Source organism: Lolium rigidum, chromosome 2 (genome assembly GCF_022539505.1).
Source record: "Lolium rigidum isolate FL_2022 chromosome 2, APGP_CSIRO_Lrig_0.1, whole genome shotgun sequence".
Taxonomy (NCBI): domain Eukaryota; kingdom Viridiplantae; phylum Streptophyta; class Magnoliopsida; order Poales; family Poaceae; genus Lolium; species Lolium rigidum.
The window spans coordinates 274,085,820-274,113,810 of record NC_061509.1 but is presented as its reverse complement, the minus strand read 5'-3'; the positions used below and the strand labels follow the sequence as shown (position 1 = coordinate 274,113,810).

At 44.6% G+C, this 27,991-nt stretch overlaps 1 protein-coding gene and 1 long non-coding RNA gene across 3 annotated transcripts; both read right to left on the bottom strand.

Moving 5' to 3' along the window:
- Window positions 1-2,770: 2,770 nt before the first annotated feature.
- Window positions 2,771-6,157, bottom strand: LOC124693466. 2 transcript variants are annotated; one of them, XR_007000026.1, is made up of 5 exons: window positions 6,045-6,157; window positions 5,069-5,945; window positions 4,900-4,989; window positions 4,703-4,801; window positions 2,771-3,851 (listed from the first exon to the last, which is right to left on the bottom strand). It is a non-coding gene; the product is annotated as an uncharacterized LOC124693466 (long non-coding RNA). The 2 variants fall into 2 exon arrangements; XR_007000025.1 differs by having other exon boundaries at window positions 4,703-4,781.
- Window positions 6,158-13,973: 7,816 nt separating this feature from the next.
- LOC124690960 (aquaporin PIP2-5-like) lies at window positions 13,974-22,005 on the bottom strand. Its single transcript, XM_047224269.1, has 2 exons — window positions 21,836-22,005; window positions 13,974-14,868 (listed from the first exon to the last, which is right to left on the bottom strand). The coding sequence occupies exons 1-2, from the start codon at window positions 22,003-22,005 to the stop codon at window positions 13,974-13,976; spliced, it is 1,065 nt and encodes a 354-aa protein (XP_047080225.1).
- Window positions 22,006-27,991: the final 5,986 nt, after the last annotated feature.

Genomic DNA, 27,991 nt, shown 5'->3' with positions numbered 1-27,991 from the left:
CTCACGTAATATATACGTCATTTTACCTCACGTGAAATGATGCATAATTAATTATTATGCAATTCAGCAGAACCAATGGTTCATTTATGTATTTGCTCTCAAGTCTCGCAAATATCAATAACTTAATGGTCGAACTGCTGAAAACAGCAAGAGTCCAACGAGACTCGATTGCAATTTCTGTAAGTCTCAACATATGAAAAATCTGGGGTGAAACCAAAAATTCTATGGATTTCACAGAATTATTAAAGAACCCGGAGGCTGATTTGTAAAATCAGTCAAAGGATAAGAAAATCCCAATCTCCGTTCGGTGCGGTTTCCAATTTCATTGGGGAATAAACCGCCACCAGCGTTGGCAGAGGGTTGCCGTGGATTCGTGGTGGTGCGCCACCGCAGGCAAGCCCCCTTCAAGTCGACCCTCTTGGTCGCTGCTGCCCCAAGGGGACTGGCGTGAACGGCTGGTTGAAGTTCCGATCACGGCTGCTGTCGACGATCGATGGCCCTGATTCGGTGTCGGTAGTCGCCGTCCGTCGTGGTCGCCAAGAACCAGCAGTTGCGGAGGGTGCCGTTTGCCGTTCCCGCGTTATGCCGTCGTGGGCCGAGCCGGAGCGCCGGCCGTCCCGATGGTCGCTGTCGTAGGACGAGCCGGGCCGATAGCCAGCCCTCGGGAGGAATCGAGTCGCGCGCCACCTGCCGTGAAGACCAATCACGCCGGTGGCCGTTTTGGTCCGTTTTGCCGTCGGCATGTGCGCACCAACGCCGCTTCTTCTCGTCAGTGAACCGCCGCCATGCTGAAATCTCAAGTGAAACAGTGCGGCGATCAGTTCCCAATTCCAATAAAAGTGTACCGGTGAAATAATCAATCGATGCACAATAGATTGAATGGGTGCATGCTAATTGATCTATTCCGATCGATTTTTCTGCTGCATGTCTGCATCCTTCATCATCAATTTCCCTGTCCTTTAGCGTGAATGCATGGCCACCATCGGACAAAGGAATTCGGGGCCGTAGGCAGAGACTATGTGCCTGTCCAATCGATGCATGTGCGTGTGGCAACAACAATAGAGTTGATTAGTATTTGTTTAGCCAAATCAAGAACAGACAAACGAGGCATGTATTGGTCAATGAAGATCGATTTCTTCAATCTTTCGTCCAGCGTCTGTTCAGCCGATTGATTTCGATGCAAATACTGACGGGTCCATGCAACTGCCGGTCGAGAAGGCCAATGGCGTCTTCACCGACGAGGCCGATTGCTTAGATAGAGTCTATGTGCTGATAACGTGTTAGAGTATAGAGAGAAGAGACACAAAGAATGGAGCAAATGATTCTCTTGTTTCATTGCAATGTGGGAGACTCACTTATATACAGGCTGAAGGGGTGTGTTGGGGAGACACCTCTTCCCCAACAGACACCTCCTGGGAGGCATCCCTCCCATACACAATTGATCACATATTTTATTTCCTAACAGAATGGGTGCTAGAAGTGCAACTTCATCCACCATCCCCTGTGGCGTAGCTGAGGATGAGGGTCCTCGTGGGGTCTTAGTTACGTATTTATGTGTAAGTAGTACAAATGCCCGTGCGTTGCCACGGATCCTCAAATTTCATTTCTCAATGCACATATAAAATTTACAATTCAATATAAAAATTAAAAATAAATCAGTGATATCATAATGTACTACAATATGATAATACCGAGCGAAATAAAAGACAACATTATTGTGCATCTACGTGGTTCCAAGTTCTAGATCTTCTTGTTACTCTTTCGCGGCAAGTCTCAAACGTGTGTTTTTGGCCAACATAATTGTCACCTCAACAACCTCTCCTTTTTGATGTATTACTGTCTTACAAAACATGGATGCTGCAAACATAGGTATAACTGAAGGAATACTTCTTTTCTGATTAGTGCAAACATGTATAACCGAAGAAGACAAGCCTGGATCGTAGCCTTCTGTGTCATCAGTTGGCATATAAGTATGTAGTGTGAGAATGATTATGTTGATGTCTAAAATTCATAGTTCATATGGAGGTATGCTGAGAGCAAAGCTCTAAACTGATCAACCGCGAAATAAATTCCATTCTCTTTCAATTTCGTATACATTATTGGCAGAATAATCCATTGCTGGCCATATCAACAGTCTGATGTACTAATAAGTGCGCACTGCTAGGGAGAACAAATCGTCACCATATTATGACACTTGACTTGCCTACATTGAGAATGAAAATAATTGGAAACAATTATCAAAATTTCTACAAATAACCTAACAACAAAATTTACATGGGACAAGAACATTCCAGGTGAGGTTTACTACAATAACATTACCACCAAAATTATAATATAGTATTTTGCCACCTAAAAAATAGTCGAATCATTTTCATGATACATGTTTACAATCAGCTAACATAAAAGTTCAAAAAAAAATGTCCCAGTCTACTAAAATAAGGAAACATCAAAGTGCAAACTCTAGAAACAAATGCAAAACCATTTCTCATACTCAGAATCTATTTACCGACAAATTATAAATGTATGTAGTACATCAGTTGAAATGCTCATGTAGATAAGAAGGCTGCGAGAGTGAAATGTACAACGAGAATCAAGCAGTGTATATTTCTGTTTCACGGCAGATGGTCAGGCACATAAAATATTTAATAGATCAATCATTTATAGCACAAGCAGACTGGCCTTCTATAAAATGATTAAAATTGGTAAAGATCAAATATTAATCAACATCAATGAAGTTCAAACAATCGTAGGCAACTGAAGTAACCACAGCTAGACGGACACTCCCCTTCACACGTGAGCTATCACATGAGCGGGTTCATTAATTTTTATATCAGAACATACAGATTGAGGAGAAATTGAAGCCAGCAACTGGCAAAGACTAACTACGGTCACTACAGACAATATGAAGATATTCAAAATGCTACATTGCTAATTGAGGTATGTTAGGGAATCTAATTATTTAAGCCTTGTCTGTAGTTTCACAATGGGGCAGGGAATAAGCAGCAGCCAAAATCACATGACCGGCTTTCACTGCTCAACGAAGAGGAAATGAAAAAAGAGATATTAAAACCTATGGCATCATGAATAATATAAAAATGAGAACATTTTTGCGGTAAATGTGTACATACCTTTGTGAATTATCAAGTCTGCGATTTTTTAAGTTCCATCACCGTCAGTTTAACAAAGAACTGCAGTAGGAGGTAACCGGGAACACGGATATATACATGGTGAAAAGGAATCAGAATTTCCAGTAGTACTAAATTGTAAGCTCGAGCAAGTATTACTAATTAAGATGTCGTCAATACAAAAATCAAATCACAATTCACAACTAACAGGGTTAGCCTATAATCACAACATCTGAATAGTTAGATGTGAGAAAATTGAAATAGTTAACTACAGTTAGTTCAGGTTTTGTATATAAGCAATAGCAACCTTAATGCTTTTTGGAAGGGTGGCTTAGTAGATGCAATAGCAACCCTTCATTTCAACCAAAGCATAGTTGGAGCGCACTGTGCAGCTATTAAGTGGTTACTGATCCAACCTGAACATTTAGATTTATTCAACCTGTACAAACGAAACATCAAAATAAAAATCACTTCTAATGATTCTATGTAGTGATATGTTACGTAATTAGAAAGTATCAGAATCTCTACCTAATATTAAAAACCATATACCCTTATACAAAAAATAGGTAGAAGTTACCAGTGTGCAGACAAATTTTTATGATCTCCATCAAGATCTGCGGGCCTTCCTCTTCTCTTCGTCTTCTCTTCTATTTTTCAGTGGAGTCCTCAAGCAGCAGCAACAACCACGTTACACCTCCCTCTCATCTTTCTCCTCTCAAGGTTAGCCTATAATCACAAACGAAACATCAAAATTTGAGTTGTTGATATGCATCTGCCACCTTTTTATACTGAACTAAAGAACAATGTTCGTCCTGCATCTACCTAAAATTTCAATAGTAAAATATCCTGCACACCATGTTATAACATATTTCTAACTTTCATATACAGAAAAATTATTGCATTCACTATTTATACATATATGTCTTAGACTACGTGCTTAAAAAGTATTGCATTCACTATTATTATAGTGATATGTCTTAGACCTCGGGATCTCACATCCTAGGATCTATTAATTGGATAGGGGCAAACAAGAACCTCCCTTGATTATTAGCACCTCCAAAATTTGTTCTCCAATATGAGTTGAAATCTCACACCAGGTATAGGAGACAGCAGTGCGGCTTTTGCCCTCGAGTTAGTGGGTATGGTCCTAAATAGAGCTAACAAGCAATTTTTTTTTGGAAAAATAGATATATTCTCAGCGCATGGTAATGATGTTGTACTCACAGAAGTACAACAACAACCCTCGCCCAAAAGCTCACTCTGAGCATGAAAAACCATGTGAGCCTACAGATTTAAGTAATTCACTGGTTAAAAGAATTTCCAGTCCTACACCTGAAGTATCAAACCAGCATCAAACATGAGTCTATGCCGACATCAAGAATGCTACATAAATATGGCGTAATTTAAGAATCCATCACAAATGTATGAAGAGGTGTAGTGCATCCATGATGATTGTTCTAGGCAATCACCATTGGAATTAAGTTCGTTGTAGAAAGATAAAACTAACATTGTACACATGTGAATAATGCATAAATAGAAGAAATTTAAAGACCCAGATACATAGTAATGAAACTCACATTCGCTGTAGGTCCGATGAATTTTCAATCCTCAGTAGTATGGGTACAGATAGTCGACATCATGGTGCTGATGGGCAAGCTGAGATAGATGAAAGAAACCTATTTGAATTGAATTTCTTTAGAATAAAGGCTTTCTAGATCAGATCTTCTGCAACTCTTTGCAATATTCATTTTGAGAGAAAAGGCTAGGCTCAAACCATTTAATTGAAGACACGGAGATCATGAAGGCAAAAAGTTAACACATGCATCTGAATTGGTTTATCAGATTTGTCCTTAGTAAATGATAGCTGACTCTTGCAAGAAAAGAAAACGATCAATCAAATAGAAATACTGCAACACAAAGGAAAATGGTAGTAAAATAACTACCTTTTATCTGGAATCTGCTCTGGTGGTAGACAACTCTTGCAGACACTTCTCTGATAATCCCTGCAGGAAGAAAGGAAATCTACCGAAATAGAAACATGAGGGTACTTATTTTGTTTGCATGATGGTTGAAAAAAGGGGAAGGAAAAAATGCAGTGCTTTTATTGGAAATAAAATGAAATCAACAGTATGTGATTTGTTTTTAAAACAACTGTTAGATACTAACCATATGATGATTTTACCCATCTTGAGTTCAAAATACATGTTGTACACGGTATTATGCAATAGCCTGGGTCAACAACATATATGTAGTACTTAAGCTAAGCTTGTTTTGAATCCAAAATAAATAAATAAAATAGTGTTTTTCTGCAAGTACAGAAAGTTGCTACATGCTTCTCCTTATAGTACTCTTTTGTAGACTCCATTGCAGTGTACTAACTGAAACCATATAATGTGGCAAGTATAATGAAATATAGGTACGAGTGTATGTGGAAAAATACCATGGAATACATGTACAAAAGTTTTAGCATCAAAAGTGTTTTTGCACATACATCACATTGAATATTTCTGGCACCCCACCTTTTACCTCAACTCACCGGATAGATCTTAGTTTCAGTCTCCCCTCCCAATAACCCTTGCTACATACAACTTGCTATCCATCTAAAAAATATATACGCATCCAACACAATCAATATATATTGAAAGCTCATCAAGTACCAACTGAAGAGTCCATTACCAAGAAGCATGGATAGCTTTCAGATCTTGCAACTATAATCTCCCTTCACACGTACATGCACAACTAAAATCATAAGTGGAGCATAAATATTGGCATATTAACGATCAGGATTCCGCATTTGCGTGTTTGGACTGGACTTTATGCCTGATCAGAGAAGAGTAATCTCAGTTCTGCAATTCAGTAAATCAAGAACTAAGAATATGAGAAACAAGAGGATAGACCAAGAACTAATCATGTGCCGACCTATGATATGGTGCGTTTTTCAAGGAGGAACTCTCTTCCAACCAGCCACTGGAGGTCCCAACGAATGATCAACATCAATGATATGCATCCGGTACCTCCAGAGCACAGATACCATCAGATCAGGATTGTACAAGGATACATCAAAAAGAGAGGCAATTAAGGAACGAACCCATCATAACTCATAGGGGGAGTAGCAGCGACGGACGCAGCATCGTTGTCGCCCACGACCCTGGCTCCAGTCCCATCGCAGAGATTGAGGCGTATGGAGGCGGCGGCCATGGAACGGAGGAGGAATAGGCGGGAGGAGACATCGCAGCGTCCACGGATCCCGTGGAGGACGACACGGCCAGGTGAAGGTCTCGACTCTCGAGCAGCCTATGGACAACGCCGCCCACGGCGGCACGGCCTCCTCCAGCTCCACGGTGTGCGTCTCCACACCCTTGCCAACTCCATTCAAGAACTCCAGCCCGGCCTTTCCGAGCATGAGGCATCGCCCCGTTAGTTTTCCACCTCCATCGTGAGGGCGCGCGGCCTGTGTCTGGGATTGGTGCGGTGGCGGCGGGGAATAGACCTAGGTGGAGAGAGGGAGAGGAGAGGACAAAGAGAAAGAGGCCTGGGAATACGCGTTGACGACACGATCGGAAGGAGGACGGTGTAGCGGAGACTGGTTTGTTGGGCTTGGCCCATTTGGCGCGAGCGATGTGCGATGAAGGAGCACGACTCGTACGACGAAAGCGGTTGACGTATTGAGATGGTGGGCACAATAAGGAACATGTTCTTCCTTTTTAAATAAGTGTAGAAATGAAAAAGCTCCACCAGTGGCTTATACAAGGAAGGCCCAGTGGTCAGTGGTGGTTTCTACACCATACGCGGAAACCCAAAATATGGAAAGGAAAAATTACCTGGATATAACAATACCCGTCCTTCATCTAAGCCACAAGAAGCGCATAAGTTTAGATTACATTTGAACTCTTCAAAGGTCTTCCAAGGTAGGACCTTGCGAATCCATCAACCAACTGATGTTTGCTTGAATTTTATGTCAAGTAATTTGCTTGTAACTTATTCTATCGCAAATTAGAAGTCAATTTCAATGTGTTTTGTAGGGCATGAAAAACTGGATTTGCGGATATTTAGACAACGCCGAGATTGTCACACCTAGCTCGCGAAGGAGTGCTTCAACACAAAAAAAAAAAAAAAATCGGCCATCGCATTTGCCATAGCTTTGTATTCTGATTCAGTGCTTGAGCGCGATACAATAACTTGTTTCTATCATCAAGACAGCCTGCCTGCCCAATCCGCATCAGAAAATCCACTCAGGAGAGTAGAGGACTTCTGAAATGGAAGTCCAACTATGAGTGTACGCTGAACACGTCTTCCCTTTACGATATTGATTTGATAGTACCATATTGATGGATTTCCATATATGTCTAGCCTAGATGCGAGGGAGGTCTTGAAATATACTACGTACAGCCTAACCATTTTCACCAGTTTGAACTTTTACTGAATTTGGCTAGTACATCTTTACTATTAAATGGGAGTTGGTCGTTTGACACTCAACGCACTTTGATGATCGTCATTAAAAGCATCCTAACCGTCAAATCTTATTTGGAAGTCTCCACTTAAAATCCATCCGTCGGATCCGCCCCTAGGCTAATCATGGTATGTATCAATCACGGTAATCAATCTTTGTCTACTACCTAAAAAATGAAATCGTTTTCCGAGTTTTGCTTCCTCGCATGATTGCGCGCGGAGAATGAAGTCAACGCGACCGGATGCCGACGCTGCCCAAGCGCCCCTCTCCTGCACCTGCACTGCGTCCCTGCACGGCGTCTTCTCCCTTACGACGTCGTCGCTCTCGTACCACATCTGTTATCCCCATCTGGCTCAGTAGCATCTCCGTCGCAACTCTTCATCCATCTCTCACGGGTCGCATCGCTCATCCAAACCCTAACCCCAGTTCTCAGATTTCGGCTAGCGCCAAGATAATGGGGATAGGTGACGGCGGCATTCTGATAATGGAGCTCACTGAGAACAAGCACGCGCCAAGATCCCTCTTGGACATGGGCGGCTAGGGCTCGACCGATCCATCTGATGGTGTTGGCAAAACAAGAGATGCTGACCCATGTGGCTCGGTCCCAGCAGTGGTGGCGATGCGGCTGGAGATAATGCATACGCAGGTGGACGGGCTCCATCGCCGCCTCAGTCCTCACAGGCATCAGCCAGCTCGCCCAGGAGATGGTCAGGACCAGTAGCTCCCGTTATGCATTCTATTCTTGCCTGTGAAATTGCCAATCTTGAATCGGTATGTCACTTTTTAAATTTCAGGGTACTGATTCTCTGGAAAAGTAAAATATTGCTTCCGGCTTTTGATTTATGATTTACCTTAAGCTGGCTGGTATGTGTTTGGACGCCCATTTACCTCAATTAATTAATGTTCAAAGAAGTGGTGTAGTGATAGATGGTGTAACAGAGACGGTGTGTCCCTTTTATCTTCCATAAATCGTACAAAAGCGTTCTTTACTCTTTCACGTGGTGTGATGTATGTTTTGATCAAATTCTCACATGTAGTTACCTTTAATTTAAAACATACAACATATAAGATGTTTCTGGATATTAAATACAATTTCTGCAGTAGTAAATTCAGAAAGATGCTATTTATATATTAGAAAAAATATATATGCTTACCTTGGATTTGTCATTTGTACAATCATGAAATCATTTATTGGAGATTAGTCTGCTGACTAGGTGTACTCAGCAAATGGTACATTTCTTGACTTGTATGTGCTACCTGATGCCTTTTAGGTTTACGCTTCAATTTTTGTAGGTTGCCGATGCCTGCTACATAAGTGCCTTCACCTTTACAGGAGAAGGAACAAGGTTGCTAAATCCATAGCTCTACTGTTAGCACCTTTATTCATGAGCCATTTTCTACAAACAAGTAATTTTGTTGCAGCTTCCCAATATTGCCTGCAGATCTTGGTAATTTTACGAACCTCTAGCACCCATGTCTACATCTTTTTTACTTTCATTTCACATGCAACCTTCAACTATAAAGGTTTCAATTTTCATATGGCTGATTTCTTCTGTCAATCTTTCTCTTGAGCATGTTCACAAGAAGATATACATTTCCCAGTTGTATGCAGTATCAACCGTGTTTGATGCAATGATTTTGAATGATATAACACCTTTTGCACGACGGGAAATATGTAAAGTAGGTAACTGAAGGTGAACTCAAGTCATGAAGTATACACTTCTCATGCAAGACCCCATTAGCTCAGTTCAATTAAAATATCTGACATCTCAGATGTTTGTTTAGGTAACTGTTATTTTCATCCTGCGATAGGCAAGTGATATGCATTTGGTTTAACTATGAGCCTAGATTTTTTGAATGGTTGTGGACCCTAAGCTCCCTCTTAGCGCTAATGAACCTGAATACACCCACATGTTTTATCAAGCTTTATACTCATTGATCCTTAAACTGAAAGGCATATGATGTTTTATAAATCCACCTGGAGTAAAAATGTGGGATAACGCACAACTCACATAGCTTTGTATTTGTTAGTTTTTTCATAGCTCTGAGGTGGGAGTGCAATCTCTCTGAAGTGATGGGCTATGGGGATGACTACGTCGATTTGTCGGACTTGGAGAAAACACTGGTGGATAGCAGCGAGTGACACGGGTGACTACAAAGCACAGTGGTGCCATTGTTGGAGTGGGACCACTAAGATGTATATATAGTGGTGGCGCAACGGCAAAAGAGATGAAAAAGAGTGGCCGGTGGGAGAGGGGGGGGGGGCACCAACTACTATCAGTGTCGTGTTACTCCATGTGGTTTCTTAAATTTAAAATAATTTATCTATATTTCTGTCTATTTAGTGTGTTTCCTTTGATTATTTTTTCCTTTTCTTTTTGTGAAGTGTTTTGCCTCATTACTGTCCGATCATCTCATGGCTCATCTGTGATTTGGCAGGGACAAGATAAGGGAGTAGATCAATGGTGGAGCTAGGATTGGAGCAAACCTCGGGCCGAAACTAAACGCAAAGAAAGCTCTAAATATTTCATATTTTTTACACACAATTGGGTACAATTGCAAGGATGCACATATAATTTCATTGCAAAATTGTTAAATCCAAGAATCAATTCAATTTTGGATAGTCGGCTTAAATCAATCCAATTGAAGACAAGATGAATAGAAATTATGTAGCTCACATGGGAGCCACACCTGAGCCGGAAAGTAAGGGACTAGGTACTGCAGAGAGATGCACCAGCACGTAGCGCCAGCCGACGGTCGATAGGTCACGCGGAGCAGGAGGCTAGAGGCGACAGCACAGTAGCGGGTCCGGGAGCCTGCGGGCCAAGTAAGATAGACTGGCCAGTGGCGAGATGTTGTTGCGGTGCACGCGGCCGGCCGCAGCCATGGGGAGCTCGTGCGTTTGGCGCACCCTCGATGTCCACATGCTTGTTTTGGTGATGTTGGTCCCTTGGACATCTTGGGCAGGAAATAAATGGGGGCTGCAACCAGGGCCAAATCCAGTATGTATATAGGTACCATGCCGGAAAAAGTTCCTACACCCCAGGCCATGGCCCTGGTTGCCCAGGGCATAGCTCCATCGTCATGCATGCATGTGATCAGTCTCCTACATCAGTCTTGAATTTAATGCTCGTCGAATTACGCAGGTTTGATTTCCACTCTTTGATACTTCGTGGTTTTATTTGTAGTGTATGCTTTATATCGTTTCAATTTTCACAGCTCAATGTAGTACCATTTCTTGCCAACAATGGAAGCTCATAAATGTGTACCAGATTATATTTAGTACTTTCAAGTATTGCATTGAGCATAATTGTTCAAGGGTTGCACTGTCCAGCCAATATTAAGTTCCCTTATATACTGAACTGCCACACACGGGTGCAACTAGATTATATTGTTTGATGTTTATAGGCTTTAGGCTTTAATGCAATGAAACGTGTTTGCAACAGTGGTACATGGGAGTCATGTCCCCGTGACTCTGATGAATATCACCATCTGCTTCGAATCATCACATTTGGACATGAATAAGTGGTAGGAACAAGAGATTTGGTAGGAAAGGATTCTGAATGTTGCTAAGTTCGAAGTCACAAATTTGTTAGCATATCCAAAGCTTTTGGTTGACAAAAGGAACTAGGGCTTTAGCATTTAAAGCTTGCACAATGATCATGTTGCTAACCTCGCACAATGATCTGAAGGAATATCATTGTTAGCATATCCAAAGCTTTTGGTTGACAAGAGGAATATCTAGGGCTTCAGTTTAAAGTTTCCACGATGATCTGAAGAAATATCTAGGGTTTTAGTATTTAAGGCCTGTGAACCTTGAGAGCCACACTGATCAAGGAATGCAGAGAAAGGAAGTTTCTCACCTCGCCTCTAAAAAAGCACAATGATGATGTTGTTGTTCGGTTTCACAATAGTAAAAATGAAAAGGTATAATTCGATATATTTGTTTGGAGAAAATTACTGGCACAAGACTGAAATCTTGGTATATCTGAACTCTTATTACTGAATTTCCTTTCTGTATTCCTTATAAAGTGTGTGGATCTGCTATAATTACATGTATGTTTGCTTGAATATATCTCGTCTCATTTAGTAACCAGTGTGTATTGCTTTGAGGAGACAAAAACAACTCTGTTGTACACATATACAAGTTCCTTAAGATCTTTTTCCTTTACATCTTAGGTTTTCTTTTTCTATTTCTGAAGTATATTAAGTTTCGCTGAATCTTTTGGAAAAAGTGCCTCATGAGTTACCACTGTTTTTAATTGCCAAATTCATCCAAATGTTTTTTATTGTGCTTTACGGGCACCAGGGAACAAAAATAGATTTATAGGTGGCTGTTGTTCTGAGCTGCAGCCTGGGCGCTATGGATTTCGATAAACGACACTGTTTTTTGATAATTTTGTTCATCCTCTCTAAGTAATGTGTTCAATTGCTTTCCTCTCGCAGTGGAGAACGATGTTGCCGGAAAAGTGTGTAAAGGGACTAAGGGAATTGGATGTGGAGGTGCACAAGCTTCTTCTACTAGCAAGCATTTTGCAACTTGGAGGATCTGGTAGCCGACCTGGAGTTGGTTGATGCGTTTATTTTCTCTCTTGATGCAGTGATGGATGTCTCGTGTGTATTGCTTCTGCTTGTTATTTTATTTGTTGTCTTTATGCTAGATTTGTTCCCCTGGTGATGTTTTGCTATTGTTGGAACTCTTTAGCTTTTGGCATTTGGCTTTGTAATTGGTAATCCCAGCTTAAACGTTGAGATTCCAGTTTTCTAATAAAGGTGGGCCTGATGGCATCATTTGTAAAAAAAAATTCTCTCATTTTCTTGTAGTGATGCTTATTTCCTTTTTTTTTCTTGGAAATGAAACGAATCCTCAACCTCCCTGATTCTCAACACTTCCGCCTTAGTTTTGGTACTCCCTCTGTTTCATATTTTGTGAGGAACGGGGAGCTCTCCCCTTTTTCCGCGACTCTTTGATCTTAAACTTAAGAATGCTGGTTTTAAGAACGAGTGATTGCCCTTCTCCGACCCTTACTGTCCAACCGGAGAGCGGACGGCTAATGTGTTCCACTTATTGAACAGGGTCTATGGTCGGTCCGTGACCCCTGGATGCCGAAGGCGTCCTTGGGGTGATCTCGTAGTTCCTACGGGGTGGAGACAATGGGGTCGGTCCATGGATTTTCCTTCCTTTTGCCACATTTCGCTCAAAGGGTTGAAGCAGGGAGTGGGACTGGGAACAGCGATGGTGAAAAAGACAAACATTCGGTAATTAACCTTGCTGGCTTTCTAACACAAATTCCCATAAATAAGTGAAGCCTACGCATGCATAAGGATTGATGAGTCATATTACATACAGGCATTAGTGGAATTTGACCATATTCCCACAAGACCTTAGAATAGGTAAACTAGGTATGGAGTATTTTTTTTTGAACGGTGTAAGTTTTCTGTTTTGAACTCCTGGTACTGTGCAAATCCAGTAAGTTGCCCACATCCACAAGTCTTTTTTGTCAAGATATCCAAATCTGGAACAACTAATATGGTGCACTGTACTGATTATTATTAGTCAATCAAGTTCACTAAAATCCAAAGAATAGCTCAATACAAGGCATCTAAGTTTGAGCACTGACATGATCTTCAACATGACACCATCTTTGCTACCAGCAAGTCAATATAGATTTGTTGTACTATTACATAGAGATTTGTGATTGATATAAGGGGTTTCATAAGCTGAAATTTATATATAGGTAGGAACCATAATTTGAGCTTGTTCAGCTGGCTTGACGAAAGGGTGAATTGATACAAAAATGGGAATTAAACGACATTGACCAAACTTCAAAGATGGAACGATGAAGTGCAATGTGACAAGTGGAGCATAGCACAGAATGTTAAGAAACCGTAGCAACGCACGGGCATTCAACTAGTCAATTTAATACCGGGGTTGATGGCCAATTCTGCACAAGCAGTGCATACCGGCTCTTCTCGCACCAAACAAGAGCTTCCCCTGCGCGGGCGCCATCTGGAAATCGAAAACTCCGGCTCGCTGGAAGTTTTCATGTGGCTAGCTGTGCCTCATTGCCTCAACGATGCTTAATCGTGGATAATCTTCAGAAGCGAGGAGTAGTGTTGTTCTGAATCTTTATGATTTACAGTGACAACATAAATTTGTGTGTAGCTAGGTTGGAATGGAAACCATTAGTTCCACCAAAAAGATGATAATGCTAATGCACATACTCACGTACATACAATCCCATGGATCGATCTCATGCATAATATTGCAGGCGAGAACTACAACGTACAGGAATTATTCAGCAAGATACGTACTCGGTACACGTATAACACCATACGCACGCGACAATGACATAGGTAATATCGATCATGTGATACGATGGAGCCAGCCTGCCAGCCTAGGCCTCCACGTCGTCGTGGTTGGAGCCGAAGGAGTGCTTGGCGGCGCCGTTCCTGAGGACGTACTGGTGGTACAACATGGCGACGGCGGCGCCGACGAACGGCCCGACCCAGAAGATCCACTGCTCGTCCCAGGCCTTCTGGCCATTGTACACCACGGCGGCGCCAAAGCTCCTCGCCGGGTTGATGCCAGTGCCCGTGACAGGAATGGTGGCGAGGTGTGCCATGAACACGGCGAACCCGATGACCAGCGGCGCAAGCACCGCCACGTGGGAGTCCCGCGCCATGCGCTTCGGGTCCGTCGCCGAGAACACTGTATACACCAGCACGGCGGTTCCCAGCGCCTCGGCCACCAGCCCTGCCGTCCGCGAATACCCCGGTGCGAGCTCGTTGGCACCGCCGCCGTACAGCACGTAGTGGCGGCCCCCGTGCACGGCCCTCACCAGCGCCGCGCCGCAGATGGCGCCGAGGCACTGAGCCAGCACGTAGAGGAGGGCACGCGGCAGAGAGACCTTGCGCGCGAGTAGGAGGGCGAAAGTGACGGCGGGGTTGATGTGGCCGCCTGAGATGCCGGCAGTGCAGTACACGAGGACGGCGATCATGCCGCCGAAGGCCCAGGCGATGCCGAGCACGCCAGCACCGCTGCACGGTGCCGCGTCTGTCTGGCGCTTGTGGCCGATGACGGTGGCGATGGCGACGTAGACGAAGAGAAGCGTGGCGGTGAACTCGGCGATGACGGCGCGGTAGAGTGACCACTTGCCCAACTCGCCGGCGTCAAACAGCAGCGTCGGAGGAGGATCCAGGTAGTCCTTGGTGCTGACGACATGGCCGTTAACGTTGGCATCTGGACTCAACTTGCCCTCTGCTGCTGCCATATCGACTGAGGTCCTCGATCTGAGCTTACCAATTGACTGCAACTAATTAACTAAGGATCAGCCGACGATGGAGATTGGTGTCTCCAACCTTGCAAAGCTCTGCATCTATATATAGAGCAAGGCCACCATCATTGAGCATGCCCTAGAAGGCGCCATTTTACAAATTACAATAGTCATTTACTCGTTTACAAGCCAGGGCTAGACTGAATTAACCTAGCCACGTGGGGTCTCTTCTCAAAATCTCGAATCCACATTCTAGAAAAAAAAAAACCTATTTGTGACCTCGATGAAAGTGAGAAATAAGAGTACGACAGGGTAAGTTTTGGAACTTATAGTATTACCATTTTCATGAAGCTTAGATCAGAATTGTCATATTATTTTGCGAACAATATGGGTAAGTTTCAGCTCAATGTATGGGTGTATTTTTTTCGAGAATTCTACAAACTTTACGAATATTGTTTTGCTAACTTCTAGAATTTGAGTACACCGGAACCTAGGTTCATTCGAGTCGATGGCCACCATCGACTGAGATCCTTAATCTGAGCTTACCAATTGATTGCAACTAATTATCTAATTAAGGATCAGCCGATGATGGAGATTGGTCTCTAACCTGGCAAAGCTGCATCTATATATAGAGAAGGCCACCACATCATTGAGCATGCCCTAGCAGGCGCCATTTACAAATTACAATAGTCATTTACTCGTTTACAAGCCAGAGCTAGGCCGTATTTGCAGATCTTAGCCACGTCTGTCCTAAAAATCTTACCCACACTGGACCACTCCGCGAATAGATTTTTGGAACCAAGTAGACTCGAGCCTACATTCTGATAATTAGCAAAAATATGTATTTACAAGTTTTCGAAAGATATACAAAAGTTAACACATATAGCTATTCCATAGAAACTTAGGCATGCAAATTTTCGAATTATAATACACGTCTATCCGTGACCTCTGTGAAAGTGATAACGGGATAACTACAGAGTAAGTTTTGAAACTTAATTGATTCCCATTGTCATGAAAATTAGCGAATATTCATATTATTTTGCGAAAATATGTGTAAGTTTCAACTCAATGTATATGTGTGTATTTTTACAGAATTTGACAAATCTTCAATTTTTTTTGCTAACATTTAGAAATTGAGTACACCGGAACCCTGGTTCATTTGATATTGGCCAAACGTCGAGATATTGGCCACAAGCGTGACCCGGGGGCAAGAAGGCCACAAGTTGAGTTATACTCTCTTGGATCCAAACTGTAAGTTTTCTAAGAAATTAATTCTTCCCACAAAACAAACAGACACATTGAAACAAAATCGTCAAGACAATACTTTGACCAATCATTTTTGTCCATACATGTTTTCTCTCATAATAATTATATACATTTGTAAGAGCTTTATTAAAAAATTGATTTTTGTTCGTAAATTGGTTTATTATAGATGGTCAAACTTAGAAATATTTTATTGGTCAAAATGATAAAAGGATTTGCACTTTGGATGAAGGTAATTCCGAATTCTTCATGCAAAAAATATTAGACCCGCATTCATGATTGTATTAACTACATTGAGAAACAAAGCTAAAAAAATCACCTTAGTATTTTCAGTATTAGGTACATGCTATAGATTACCAAAATGAAATGGACAATTATTTCCAATTAACCGTTACACCACGAGTTATATGTCATTAACTTGACCAATGATCCAATACCATGGGAAACGTGAAATCGAGAAATGCTGATAACAGTAGCTAGTATTACTAAAAAATTGAAGGAACACATTACAAACAAGACGCTCACAACATGCATGTACACTCTTCTCTATGCATGTACTCACACCCTTCCCTAATAAACATCTTCAATAGTGACCTGGCAAATCTTGAGATTGAGGAGTTCACCACATTCACCTAATAGTTGACCAGCACTTCGATATCTCCCAAAGGCATGGAATAAATCAAGAACATATGCGAGCACCCATGCCAACTATAGGACTTGAACCCGTATGGGCAGGTTCCACCACAAGGAACTAACCAGCTAACTTAAACTCAGTTACATATTATATTATATTATTATTGGTACTATTTTTATTATTTTTATTACTATTATGATGAGATAGAGAGAGTGAGAGGAGGGAGAGAGAGATATTAATTTGCAAAGTATTTTAATCATGCTCCACTAGGCCCAACATGTATTGAGATAACAGTCTGTACAACAAACCGTCACACAAACCAAACCTATAGGATGGTGGATAGTGTCCTTCTCCATCTATTCTCTTGGACTGCAAGAGAATTATTCTCTAATCTCCATGATAGCTACTACATTATTATTAGGATTCCTTATTATCACAATACATGGCCATGGGTCTATATATGTCATTATTTGATACTGTTGCACAGATGCTAACTTATGAATTAGTTCATTCTAACAAGCAAGACATCAGTACTTTTGACTTATTTATTATTTATTGTTGGGGCCGGGAGGTTATCCTTCATTTTATAAATTATATTAATTATTACATGCTCCATATCGTGAGATTCTCTTGCATAATCTTGATCGATCCATGCATTCATAAGTGGCACGACCATCTTGCTAAATGCCATGGTTGCCTAGTCGGCAAGATAATTATCATCACTATATGTGTATTTGGACTCATCATCATATGCTAAGATCACATCTAATCAATGGATTACTCATTTGAAGGTTGATTATACTAAAATTCTCCACCCATTTTTAGGATAATTGAGGCAGTAGTGCTTTCTTTCTGATTGCACTTCTTATTTCATCAGAAGGTGTACTAGTCTTTGGCCAAGACAATATTTATTAACGACGTAATATGATCAGATAGAGGTGCATATAATAACTTTGTGAAAGTAGGATTCTCTATATTTTGTTGATGTGGGATCCAATTTTCTACTCAATACCTAGCTATTCTCTATAATTTATTTACCTTTTCATTCAAACAAGACATGCATTTTGTTGGTCAATAGTTGGATTACAATCCGCACCAAAAAGGTCCGCGACAAACTCCACATTATCTTGTAACCATGTATTGGTTAGTTTTTTGTTGTTGTGAGTTCAGAGAACTTTATTGATTAATCAACATGAGTAGGATGACTCATAAGGGTATTGGCGAGAAAATCTAGATTATAATTGATCCACAAGCATCTTCCTCTCTCTATAAGCATTAGTTTGTTTAGCACAAAGATGTGTAGCATTACTAGCGTCACCACTAATATATGAAATACTAATTATAGTGTAAGGCCTCTCATGTTCTCTTACCTCCTCACGGACAGTCATTTAATCGGATTTTTTTCGATAAAGGGAATATATTAATATCGAGAGATACCAATTACACCCAGCCTCTGCAACAACGCACCACCCTAATGGCACTACGGATGCACACAACCAAAAAAAGAAAAGAAAACTAAGAAACAAAAGTTCCGCTACAGTATCTCGGGCCTAACAACAGCAATACATCCACCACCATGACAACACCTGAATTGCAGACTCTCCAAAAACGACGCCTCCAAGAAGAGAACAAGTGCTCAACACCGTCGTCGCCCGATCAAAGATCTTAGGTTTTCACCCCGAAGATAGTCCCCACTCTCAAAACAATGCCTCCACCAAGGTCACTGCCAGGCACAACCAGTTAAGGCCAGACCTTGGGTTTTCACCCTGAAAGGTAGGACTCTGCGCTTCACATGTGTTGTCGCCCCCACTTTCATACCGCTGCTGTGAATCCCGGACACCAAGCAAGCCCCTCAACAGCGCGGAGACTTGAACCTCCCTTAGCTAGTCCTCCCCTCCGGTCTTCATGAGATTCTCTTCTTCCGACTTTCATCATGGATCCATAGTCATTTGATGTCAACACAAAAAAAAGCTTCGCGCTGCTCCCTCCAGAACCAAACGGTCGGAATAAACGCATGGGTGCGCACGACCGAATACCTCCGATCCAGCAAACTCCAGGCAAAGCACTGTTACATTCGCCGGCGGAGCCTTCCGGAACTCAACCCTCCGGCCAGATCACGAGTCCAGGCCTCCAGTAGGTCCTCCTCTTCACGCAAGAGAGGCCCTAGGACCACCGCCTTTATTCAGGCCGGACCCCCACGTCGGCGACCATCCCGTGCTGACCAACCCAACCCTCCACCAGCGACACCATCGCCGGCTTCCATGCACCTCCATCTCACCGCCGGATGGCGGATAGATCAAAAATCCACCACCACCAACCGCATGCCGAACCTCTCCGGCGAAGAAGAGGCCACCTCCTCCGTCAAAACCCAAGGCTGCTGCCCCGGGCGCCCTCGTGTCGCGGAAGTTGCCCGAGATCGCCTCCACGCACCAACGAGAGGCGGGGGTGGATGGCATGGCGCAGACCGAGGGTCTGGCCGCCGCCCACCACCAATCCCTGCCGGAGTGCTGCGGGAAGCCGACGAGAGGAGGGAGACCGCAGCGCCGCCCATCCCACCCGCGCCGACCGGTCCGCCAGGGGACAGCCGACGGGAGGAGGGCCGCAGCCGCCTTCGCCCATCCCACGTGTGTCTGCTCCGCCATGCATCGAGATATATAATGTTCTTGCACATACATAGTGAAAGCCCTCTTAATTAAGATGAGATAGCTTCCTTTGAAGTCACTCTCGGTTAGATGTTGATCACCTCTAGCATGCATGGGTAGCAGGCGCATGAGATCCTATTCTTATTACAGTTCAGTTTCACAAACAATATAGAATTCCCTACATATCTCTTAGAGGGGGTTCCTTGATTTTCTGCACAACATGGCCGAGTGGGGCAGCCGTCTTGAGCAAATTTGCACAGTCTGAGGTACTGAAGCAGGGTGGGCATGCCCGCATGCATGCATGCTCCCTAGCCCGCCAGTTTGATCCTAATAATTTGTCTACTTAACATGCAAACAATATACAGGTGGACAGGAAAGGACCAACGTGTACCTACGTACACTGCCGACTAAAACAGTGTTTCAACTTGACGAAAATGTCCTCGGATCATTAAGCTGGTTGCGTGAACGTACAAACTAGGGACAAAAAAAAGAGAGGGGCTAGGTACCTAGCTGGGCCAGGCGGGTACTGTACAATAGTCTCGGGTCGGCTACCTCGGATGTGTACGTCCCGTACGTATGTCACTAAGTAGCAGTGTACTGTTGGTGTTGATCGATTTTTTCAAAAAAATTCTGTTGCTCACATCGAAAAGTGTTCAACTAACGAAAGTTAGATAATAACCCTCGTTAGATAATAACCTGAGACATATGTATAAAAATTGGCAGCTTAAAATTCCGCTCTCGCTGTTCATATCGTTATGTGACTTACGTCCATCCGCGACTCCCATGCCGTCCAGGGTCGGGATGGCATTTTATTGTATTTTTTTGAAACGAACACGGTGGAGGAAGACCCTACAGTGATCTTTTTTAAAGAATAATAAGAATCCAAATCCGGGTATCCGGAAACTTGAACATAGGTGGCTGGTTGTACATCCACTTTCCTAACCAAATGAGTTAGGCTCACTTCTTGTTGGTATTTTACTGTAGTTGGTAAAATAATAAGGTTAGGTGACAAGGGGGCAGCCACGCCCGTAGTGCCTCTCCCCCACCTCTCCCATATGCCTTATCATCACCGGAGAACTTGCTGAGCGAAGCCTGGGTGTCGATGGTGGCGCCGAGGACTTTCTCCCAAGGCAACAACGCCCTTTATCGCGGCGAAGTAGTTGATTCTCGGTGTTGTTTGGCGGTGGAGTGGTGATGCAGTCCTTGGTATCGAGTTCGGCGCGTTGACGTGTAGGAAGGGAGCGGTCTTCCCAACGGAGTGGCCCTGCAACTGTGCCGATAGCCTAGTACTCGCCCGTGGGCCATCGAAGGCATTGCTTAGGTTGCTCGTTGAATCCTTGGTGCGTCAGTTGGAGTCGTTGTTGTCTGCCGCTCAAAGCGTGGGCTTCCAGGGGATATACATTGTTGTCGACACTACGTACTTGGTTGACGCCTCCTCTAGTTTGGTCTGGTCCCTTCGTTCATTCACCGAATCTTAGTTTCTTTCGATGGTTGTGACGCATTCTACGAGCGTAGTGTATCCAAGGCGAGTCCTCGTTGTTAGTGGTGGTGGGTTGCGTTCAAAGCCGTGTGGATTCCTATTTGTATCGTGTAGCCCATCTTGAAGTTATCCTGTAGTGAAATGTGATAAACTTGTAGGGTGTAGTCTAGAAAATCTTTCATGCCGTCCGGTCCTCGTGAGTTGAACGTATAGCTAGAATGTCCAGGGCAGGGCTGTGCATGTAGGCACGTACGTCTGCTTTTTTTGTTTTGCTTTTGCATGGCATGCGATGACACGGTCCACACGGATATGCAAGCGTCAGTGTACGACGTACTGCAGCTGAAAGGAAAACACGTTACGCTGCTCCAATCCGTACGGTTGCACCATATGCAAAAGTCTCAACACTGCATCTACCGTACTACCTTCTCAGGCTATGCCTACGGGCTATGGCCGTGCTGTCACATTCCGGTGTCTCCTCTCCTGGATGATTGCCTTTTGTGACATTGCTTGTGAGGAACATGACCTGTCCATCAATAATTTACAACGGTTTTTTTCTACCACCAACGACCGAGTTTCTTGGCTGACACAGTTGTTTTTCTTTGTTCTTCTCCAGCTGGTTAGAGCATCCCCACTCGTTTGGGCTCCCCACGCGGATTGGAGGAAGATTTGGCGTGGGGAGGCCCATTTTTCCAGCCGCGAGCCCAGGATGGATGCGACGAATTCAGATAAAATAGGCGAATTCGTTCAAACGTAAGCGAAATTTAATGATATTTAACATATAGAGGCGAGTTCGTACATAAATAGGCCGAATTCGTACATATATTTGAATTCGGCGATTGGCAAACTAATATTAAAACTAAAAGCGGCCTCCTACATGCCGAAATGGCGGTAGAAGGTCGTGTAGTCGCCGCCGTCGTCGTCGTCCGCCGGAGCCGGCGTCGTCTCGGGCGGCGGCGCCTCGTACCGGCGGCTCGTGCCTCGGCCGGCGTCGCCGGCGCGTGGAGGCGACGGCCGGTAGATGTCGTCGTCGCCGCTCTCCTCGAGCTTGATCACCTCCTCGGGCGCGGCGTTCCGCGAGGACGGCGGTGCGGCGGCGCGGGCGGCGAGTTGTCGCGCGGCGGCCGGATCCAACATCCGCCGCTGCCGCTCCGCCTCACGGCGCTCCCGGGCCGCGCTCGGACCACTCCAGCCGCGGCGTCGATGGGGAGGCCGTTGTCGGCGGGCACCAGGTCCTTCGGCCGACACGGCGATCGCCTCCGCCACCGCGGCGTCCTCCGCGCGCTTCGCCTCCTCCTCGGGGAGCTGGTTGGCGGCGGCCGCGGCGGCCTCATTCTTCGCCGTTTTCCTCTTCCGCCCGTGTTGCGGCGAGGAGGGTTGGTCGCGGATGACGAGCGTGCCGCTGCTGCGCCCTCTGGTCGGCGGTGGGGACGCCGGCTCCTTCTTCACGGTGGACGGAGATGGCCACTCCTTCTTGACGGTGGCCGGCGTCGACCCGCCGGACCTAGACGCCGATCTCGAGCCCGACGACGAAGAGGACGGCGCCATCCTCCTCGGTATCCAGGAACTGCCGTGCCGGCGCGACACGGTAGCCGCCACCGGCGGCGGCATCCCCAGGACAGGGGAGTTCCCGTCCTCGATGTGCGCGAGCACATTCTCGAGGGTGCGGTTGGGCGCGCTCCACCATCGGCGGCGGCCGGCGGTGTTGTTCCTTGCCGGAGGAGGAGGAGGGCCGTCGTAAGCGGCGAGTTCGCGTTCGTACCTTCGCCGAAAGAACGCGATCCACGCTTCGTGGTTGTCGGGGTCGAAGCGCGGATCCGCGCGCTGCTCGTCACTGAGAGTGACGCGCGCCTCCTCGATCGCCGCTTCGAGTGCGCCGCCACCCGTTGGCGGCGGCGGGATCGGCACGCCGCCTGCGCTCAGCCTCCAGTCTCCCGGCGCGCGGAAGTCCGGCGGCGCAGGGTAGCCCGCCGCGTGCAGGAGTCGCCCCTCCCATTGGTGGAGAGAGCGGCGGCCGAAGCCGTTGTTGGCCGCACCGTCATTCGCCATTGCTGGTTCCTTCGAGTTCGGGGATGATTTGGGGAAGACGAGCGAGGAGGTGAATGCGGGGCAGCCGGGGTAGTTCGGCGATAAATAGCGGTAGGCGCGCATGAAACCGAGGCGACGGCATTAACTCGCCGCGTGGAAGCTAGCGTCCGGCGAATGCTGACCGGCGGCGAGGCTTTACAGCGCGCGGAAGACGATGCGATGAGGACGACGATCGGTGTCTCTCGCCGACAAGTTGGGGCCACCGGACGCGCGGGAACGTTTCGCGCGCTTTCGTTTCGTCCGGAGTCCCGAGCGCTCCCGGGGGCCGGGGATGGCGTGGGCTCGCCGGATGGATGAAGGGCCAAATCCGGACGAAAACGAGGAACCGGGGGCGCGACTGAGCCGAATTACGCCGTCCGGATGGAAAAAACGCTCGACGGGGGCACGAGTGGAGATGCTCTTAGGCTCTCACAAAGGTGTTTCAGTATGAGCAGCTTTCTTTCTCCCAAGGTCATTTTCACCTTCCTCTCCTATGCTTAGGGTGTGGGTTGTCTCTCCGTGCTCTGTGCACGCGATTGCAGAAATGGAATAATATGTTCCCTTGCCGACCAGCGAGCAGTCGGCAGGGAGCCAAAGGATGACAACGAAATGAAATCACCATTAGAATGCTGATCCAGTAAACGATAGCCAATAGAGATAGGTAAGACATCAAGAGCATGATAAAGATCGGTCTAGGGGTAGCTAACGAACATTGCCACACGTTTAGTGTATGATTTTGTATTTCCTAACCAAGTGGGAAATAAAAAAATTCTAAGTCACAACTAAGAACCATTCAATCCAACCATGGGGTTCGTGAAAATACTAGTATGAGGCAAACTTATTGGACCGCTATCAGTGTCAACTAGAGAGATATCTATGTGCATTTTCTATACATCTTAAACATGGATTTATATATAGCCGATAGACGTGGTCTCGTGATTCATCTCCTCAACGCTTGAGATATTCTTGATAAACACCATTAGGAGAAGTTTGCACGTGTCACTACTACTAGGTTCTCTCATCCTTGAAATCTAGAGGCATATGGTATCACACAAAATCATTTACTTTCTCTTTTTTGAAAACTCAAGAAATCAATTACTTCTTTTTTGTTTGATACATTGTGAATTTAGTTCTTTCATTTACTTTGTCAACTTAGAAGCTATTTTTATATTTTAATATTTAGCATTAATATATTATTCATATTTCACGGAGACGCTTGTATCCTAGAACACGTTTAGGAACACTTACTTCTAGCACATTTAGGAAATACAAAATCTTATACTGGAACAGGTGAGAAGTAAAAATCCATCGTCAACAATGTTCAATAGAACACGTCCATTAGGCCCCCTTCACCAATTTCCATGTGTAGCAAGCAGATGAGAAACTTCATCCCAATCCATTTTTTGCAGTCTATTAGGATTACAACCCAGCCTTTTGTATATTCCATTGTTATGATGTTCCTGTTAAACACACCATTTATTCAGATATTTCCAACTCATAGAGTTTTGAGTTACTGGTTGTCCACACACACATTTTTCAAAATTTGTCATTTCAATCCTAGCAAGTAGCTAGGGCCACGTAAATCGGTGATCATAGAAGAAAGCACCCCTCTCTGGAGTCCTCCAACTTTTCGTACGACCCCTCCCCAATCTCCTCCTGCCGCCTCCCATCACCTAGTCGCCCTTCACATGAGATTCATTCCCTCATAGCCTTAGATCTTAATTCGAATCTAACAAATACTATGACTATTTGTGCCAAATCTCCTTGAATTTTGAGTGTGAACTTTGATATTATAGTGTACCAAGGTTTGTCTGGTCTATATACCTCATCCCATTTTGCCTTGCATGTAAACAAACATCCCAGTGAATTCATTGTACATGTACTAACTTAAGTAATTACGGTTTTGCTTGCCTCTTTGGGTTCTTAGTATATTACATACATCTTATTTGTATTTCTAGAACATACGTTGTTTAGGTTGGGACAAGGGTCACGAGCACATGGATAGCCTTTTTTATTAGTAGAATACACCTTCACCTCCACCTCCATTGTTCGTGTAGATAATGAAATCTTGATTGTCGACAGAAGGATAGAGGGTATGAGTAGTTTGGCAGCAACATCGGGCAATGCAAACTATATAGAGGCTTGGAGGGTTTCAGAATATAGTGTGATCCAAGGGCATAGAAGGAGAAAAATCACTAGTAGAAAACCTCTCATCTATCTAAGCCTTTAGTACCGGTTCCCTTACGAACCGGTACGAAAGGCGTTATTAATACCGGTTCCAGGGGTGGGACATCTATACCGGTTCGTTATGACCCTTTAATACCGGTTCGTGTTACGAACCGGTATGAAAGGGTTTCTGCTCGATTCCGGCTGAGGTGGGGCCAGGGCTACACCTTTAGTACCGGTTCATCTAAGGAACCGGTACTAAAGGGTCCCCCCTATATCAGCGCGCGCCACCCCGCCCAAGCCCCCTGCATCTCATTCTCCAATTCTCCTCCTCCCTCACATTTCCAAATATTTTGCACCACTCACACTCCAATAATCTTTATTTTTCTCCACCATTTTAACAAGATTAACGGCATACATCTTTCCAAGGGTTAGCAATATCATCCTTCCTTCCGGCGTTTCTAATTTAGCTCATTTATTTGGTAGTTTTAACTCGTACTATTTTGTAGTGCAAGCAAGGTGTTCGATGAAATGCCTAAGTTAGTGATTTTTTTATATGCAATTTGAGCTGAAATTATGGTATGTTTTATAGGTTTTAATTAGTATCATCCCCGTCCTTACCGCCGTCGATCGCCAGCGTCGTCCCCTAGCCGGCACGGTACCACCTCGGTGAGCCCCTCTTCTTTTTTATAAAAACAATTAGTTTTATGTGATGAACTTGAATATTAATTAATTAAGTTGGTCACTCATATATCCACGATGTTGTGTACTTAATGATTTTTGATATACATATAAAATGCAGATGAGTCGACAATGGATGTACGGTGACCGGTGCCATCCCGAGTTCATTAATGGCATGCATTATTTTCTCAACGTGGCTGAGGCAAACAGGCGGTCGAATGGTTTCATGTATTGTCCATGTAGTTCCTGTAAAAATATGAAGGATTAATCTACCTCAAAGACCCTTCACGTCCACCTGCTGGAGAACGATTTCATGCCCAGCTATAATTGTTGGACCAAGCACGGAGAAAGAGGGGTTATATTGGAAGACACCGAAGAAGAAGAGGATAGTGACAACTATCCCTTATTCACTGAAGACGGTGATAGTAGAATGGGGGAAGACGAAGTCGAAGAAGAGCCCATTTTCGATGAGCCGATTTTTGATGACCCGGATGACGATTTGGGTCGGGCCATTCTTGATGCGAAGATGAACTGCGGAAATGAAAAGGAGAGGTTGAAGTTGGAGAAAATGTTAGAGGATCACAACAAACTGTTGTACCCAAATTGCGAAAATGGTCAGAAAAAGCTGGGTACCACGTTGGAATTGCTCGCAGTGGAAGGCGAGATAATGGTACTTCGACAAGGGATTTGAAAAGTTGCTGAAAATAATAAAGAAGATGCTTCCAGGGGAGAACGTGTTGCCCTCTAGCACGTACGAAGCAAAGAAGGTTGTCCGCCCTCTAGGATTAGAGGTGCGGAAGATACATGCATGCATCAATGACCGCATCCTCTACCGCGGGAGTACGAGAATTTGAATGCATGCCCGGTATGTAGTGCATTGAGGTATAAGATCAGGCGAGATGATCCTGGCGATGTTGAGGGTGAGTCCACCCCGGGAAGAGGGTTCCTGCGAAGGTGATGTGGTATGCTCCTATAATACCACGGTTGAAACGTTTGTTCCGGAACAAAGAGCATGCCAAGTTGTTGCGATGGCACAAAGAGGACCATAAGAAAGATGTGATCCCGAGACATCCCGCCGACGGGTCGCGAGTGGAGAAAAATCGACAGAGAGTTCAAGTCATTTTCGAGATGACGCAAGGAACTTAAGATTTGGTCTAAATACGGATGGCTTTAATCCTTTCGGGAGCAGAGCTCCGGTCATAGCACATGGCCAGTGACTCTATGTATCTATAACCTTCCTCCTTGGTTGTGTATGAAGCGGAAGTTCATTATGATGCCAGTGCTCATCCAGGGCCCGAAGCAACCCGGCAACGACATTGATGTGTACCTGAGGCCATTGGTTGAAGAACTTTTAGAGTTGTGGTGTGACGAAGGTGTACCTATGTGGGATGAGCACAAACAAAAGGAATTTAACCTACGAGCGTTGTTATTTGTAACCATCAATGATTGGCCTGCTCTTGGTAACATTTCGAGGCAGTCAAACAAGGGATACAATGCATGCACACACTATTTAGGTGAGACTGACAGTAATTATTTGGGAAACAAGAATGTGTACCTGGGGCATCGTCGATTTCTTCCAAAACAACATCACGTAAGAAAGAGAGGAAAGCATTTTGGAGGTGGGGCAGATAACCGAACGAAGCCTACCCGCCCTCTTCGGGGAAGTTATATATGATATGGTCAAGGATTTAAAAGTGATCTTTGGAAAGGGTCCCGATGGACAATCTGTTCCGCATGATGTTGACGGACACGTACCCATGTGGAAGAAGAAGTCGATATTTTGGGAGCTACCCTACTGGAAATTCTTAGAGGTTCACTCTGCAATCGACGTGATGCACGTGACGAAAAATCTTTGCGTGAACCTCGCTAAACTTCTTGGGCGTGTATGGGAAGACAAAAGATACACCGGATGCACGGTAGGACCGAGCAAAGTATCCACGAAGGAAACAACACTGAATCCGGAGAAGTATCAAGGTCCTGCCGGTTACGCTCCGACCAAAGAGGAGAAGGAGATCTTTTTGAAGTCATGAGTAGCATCAAGGTCCCGTCCGGCTTCTCGTCGAATATAAAGGGAATAATAAACATGTCGGAGAAAAAGTTTCAAAACCTAAAGTCTCATGAGCGCCACGTGATTATGACACAATTACTTCCAGTTGCATTGAGGGGGCTTCTGTCGGAAAATGTTCGAGTACCCATTGTGAAGCTATGT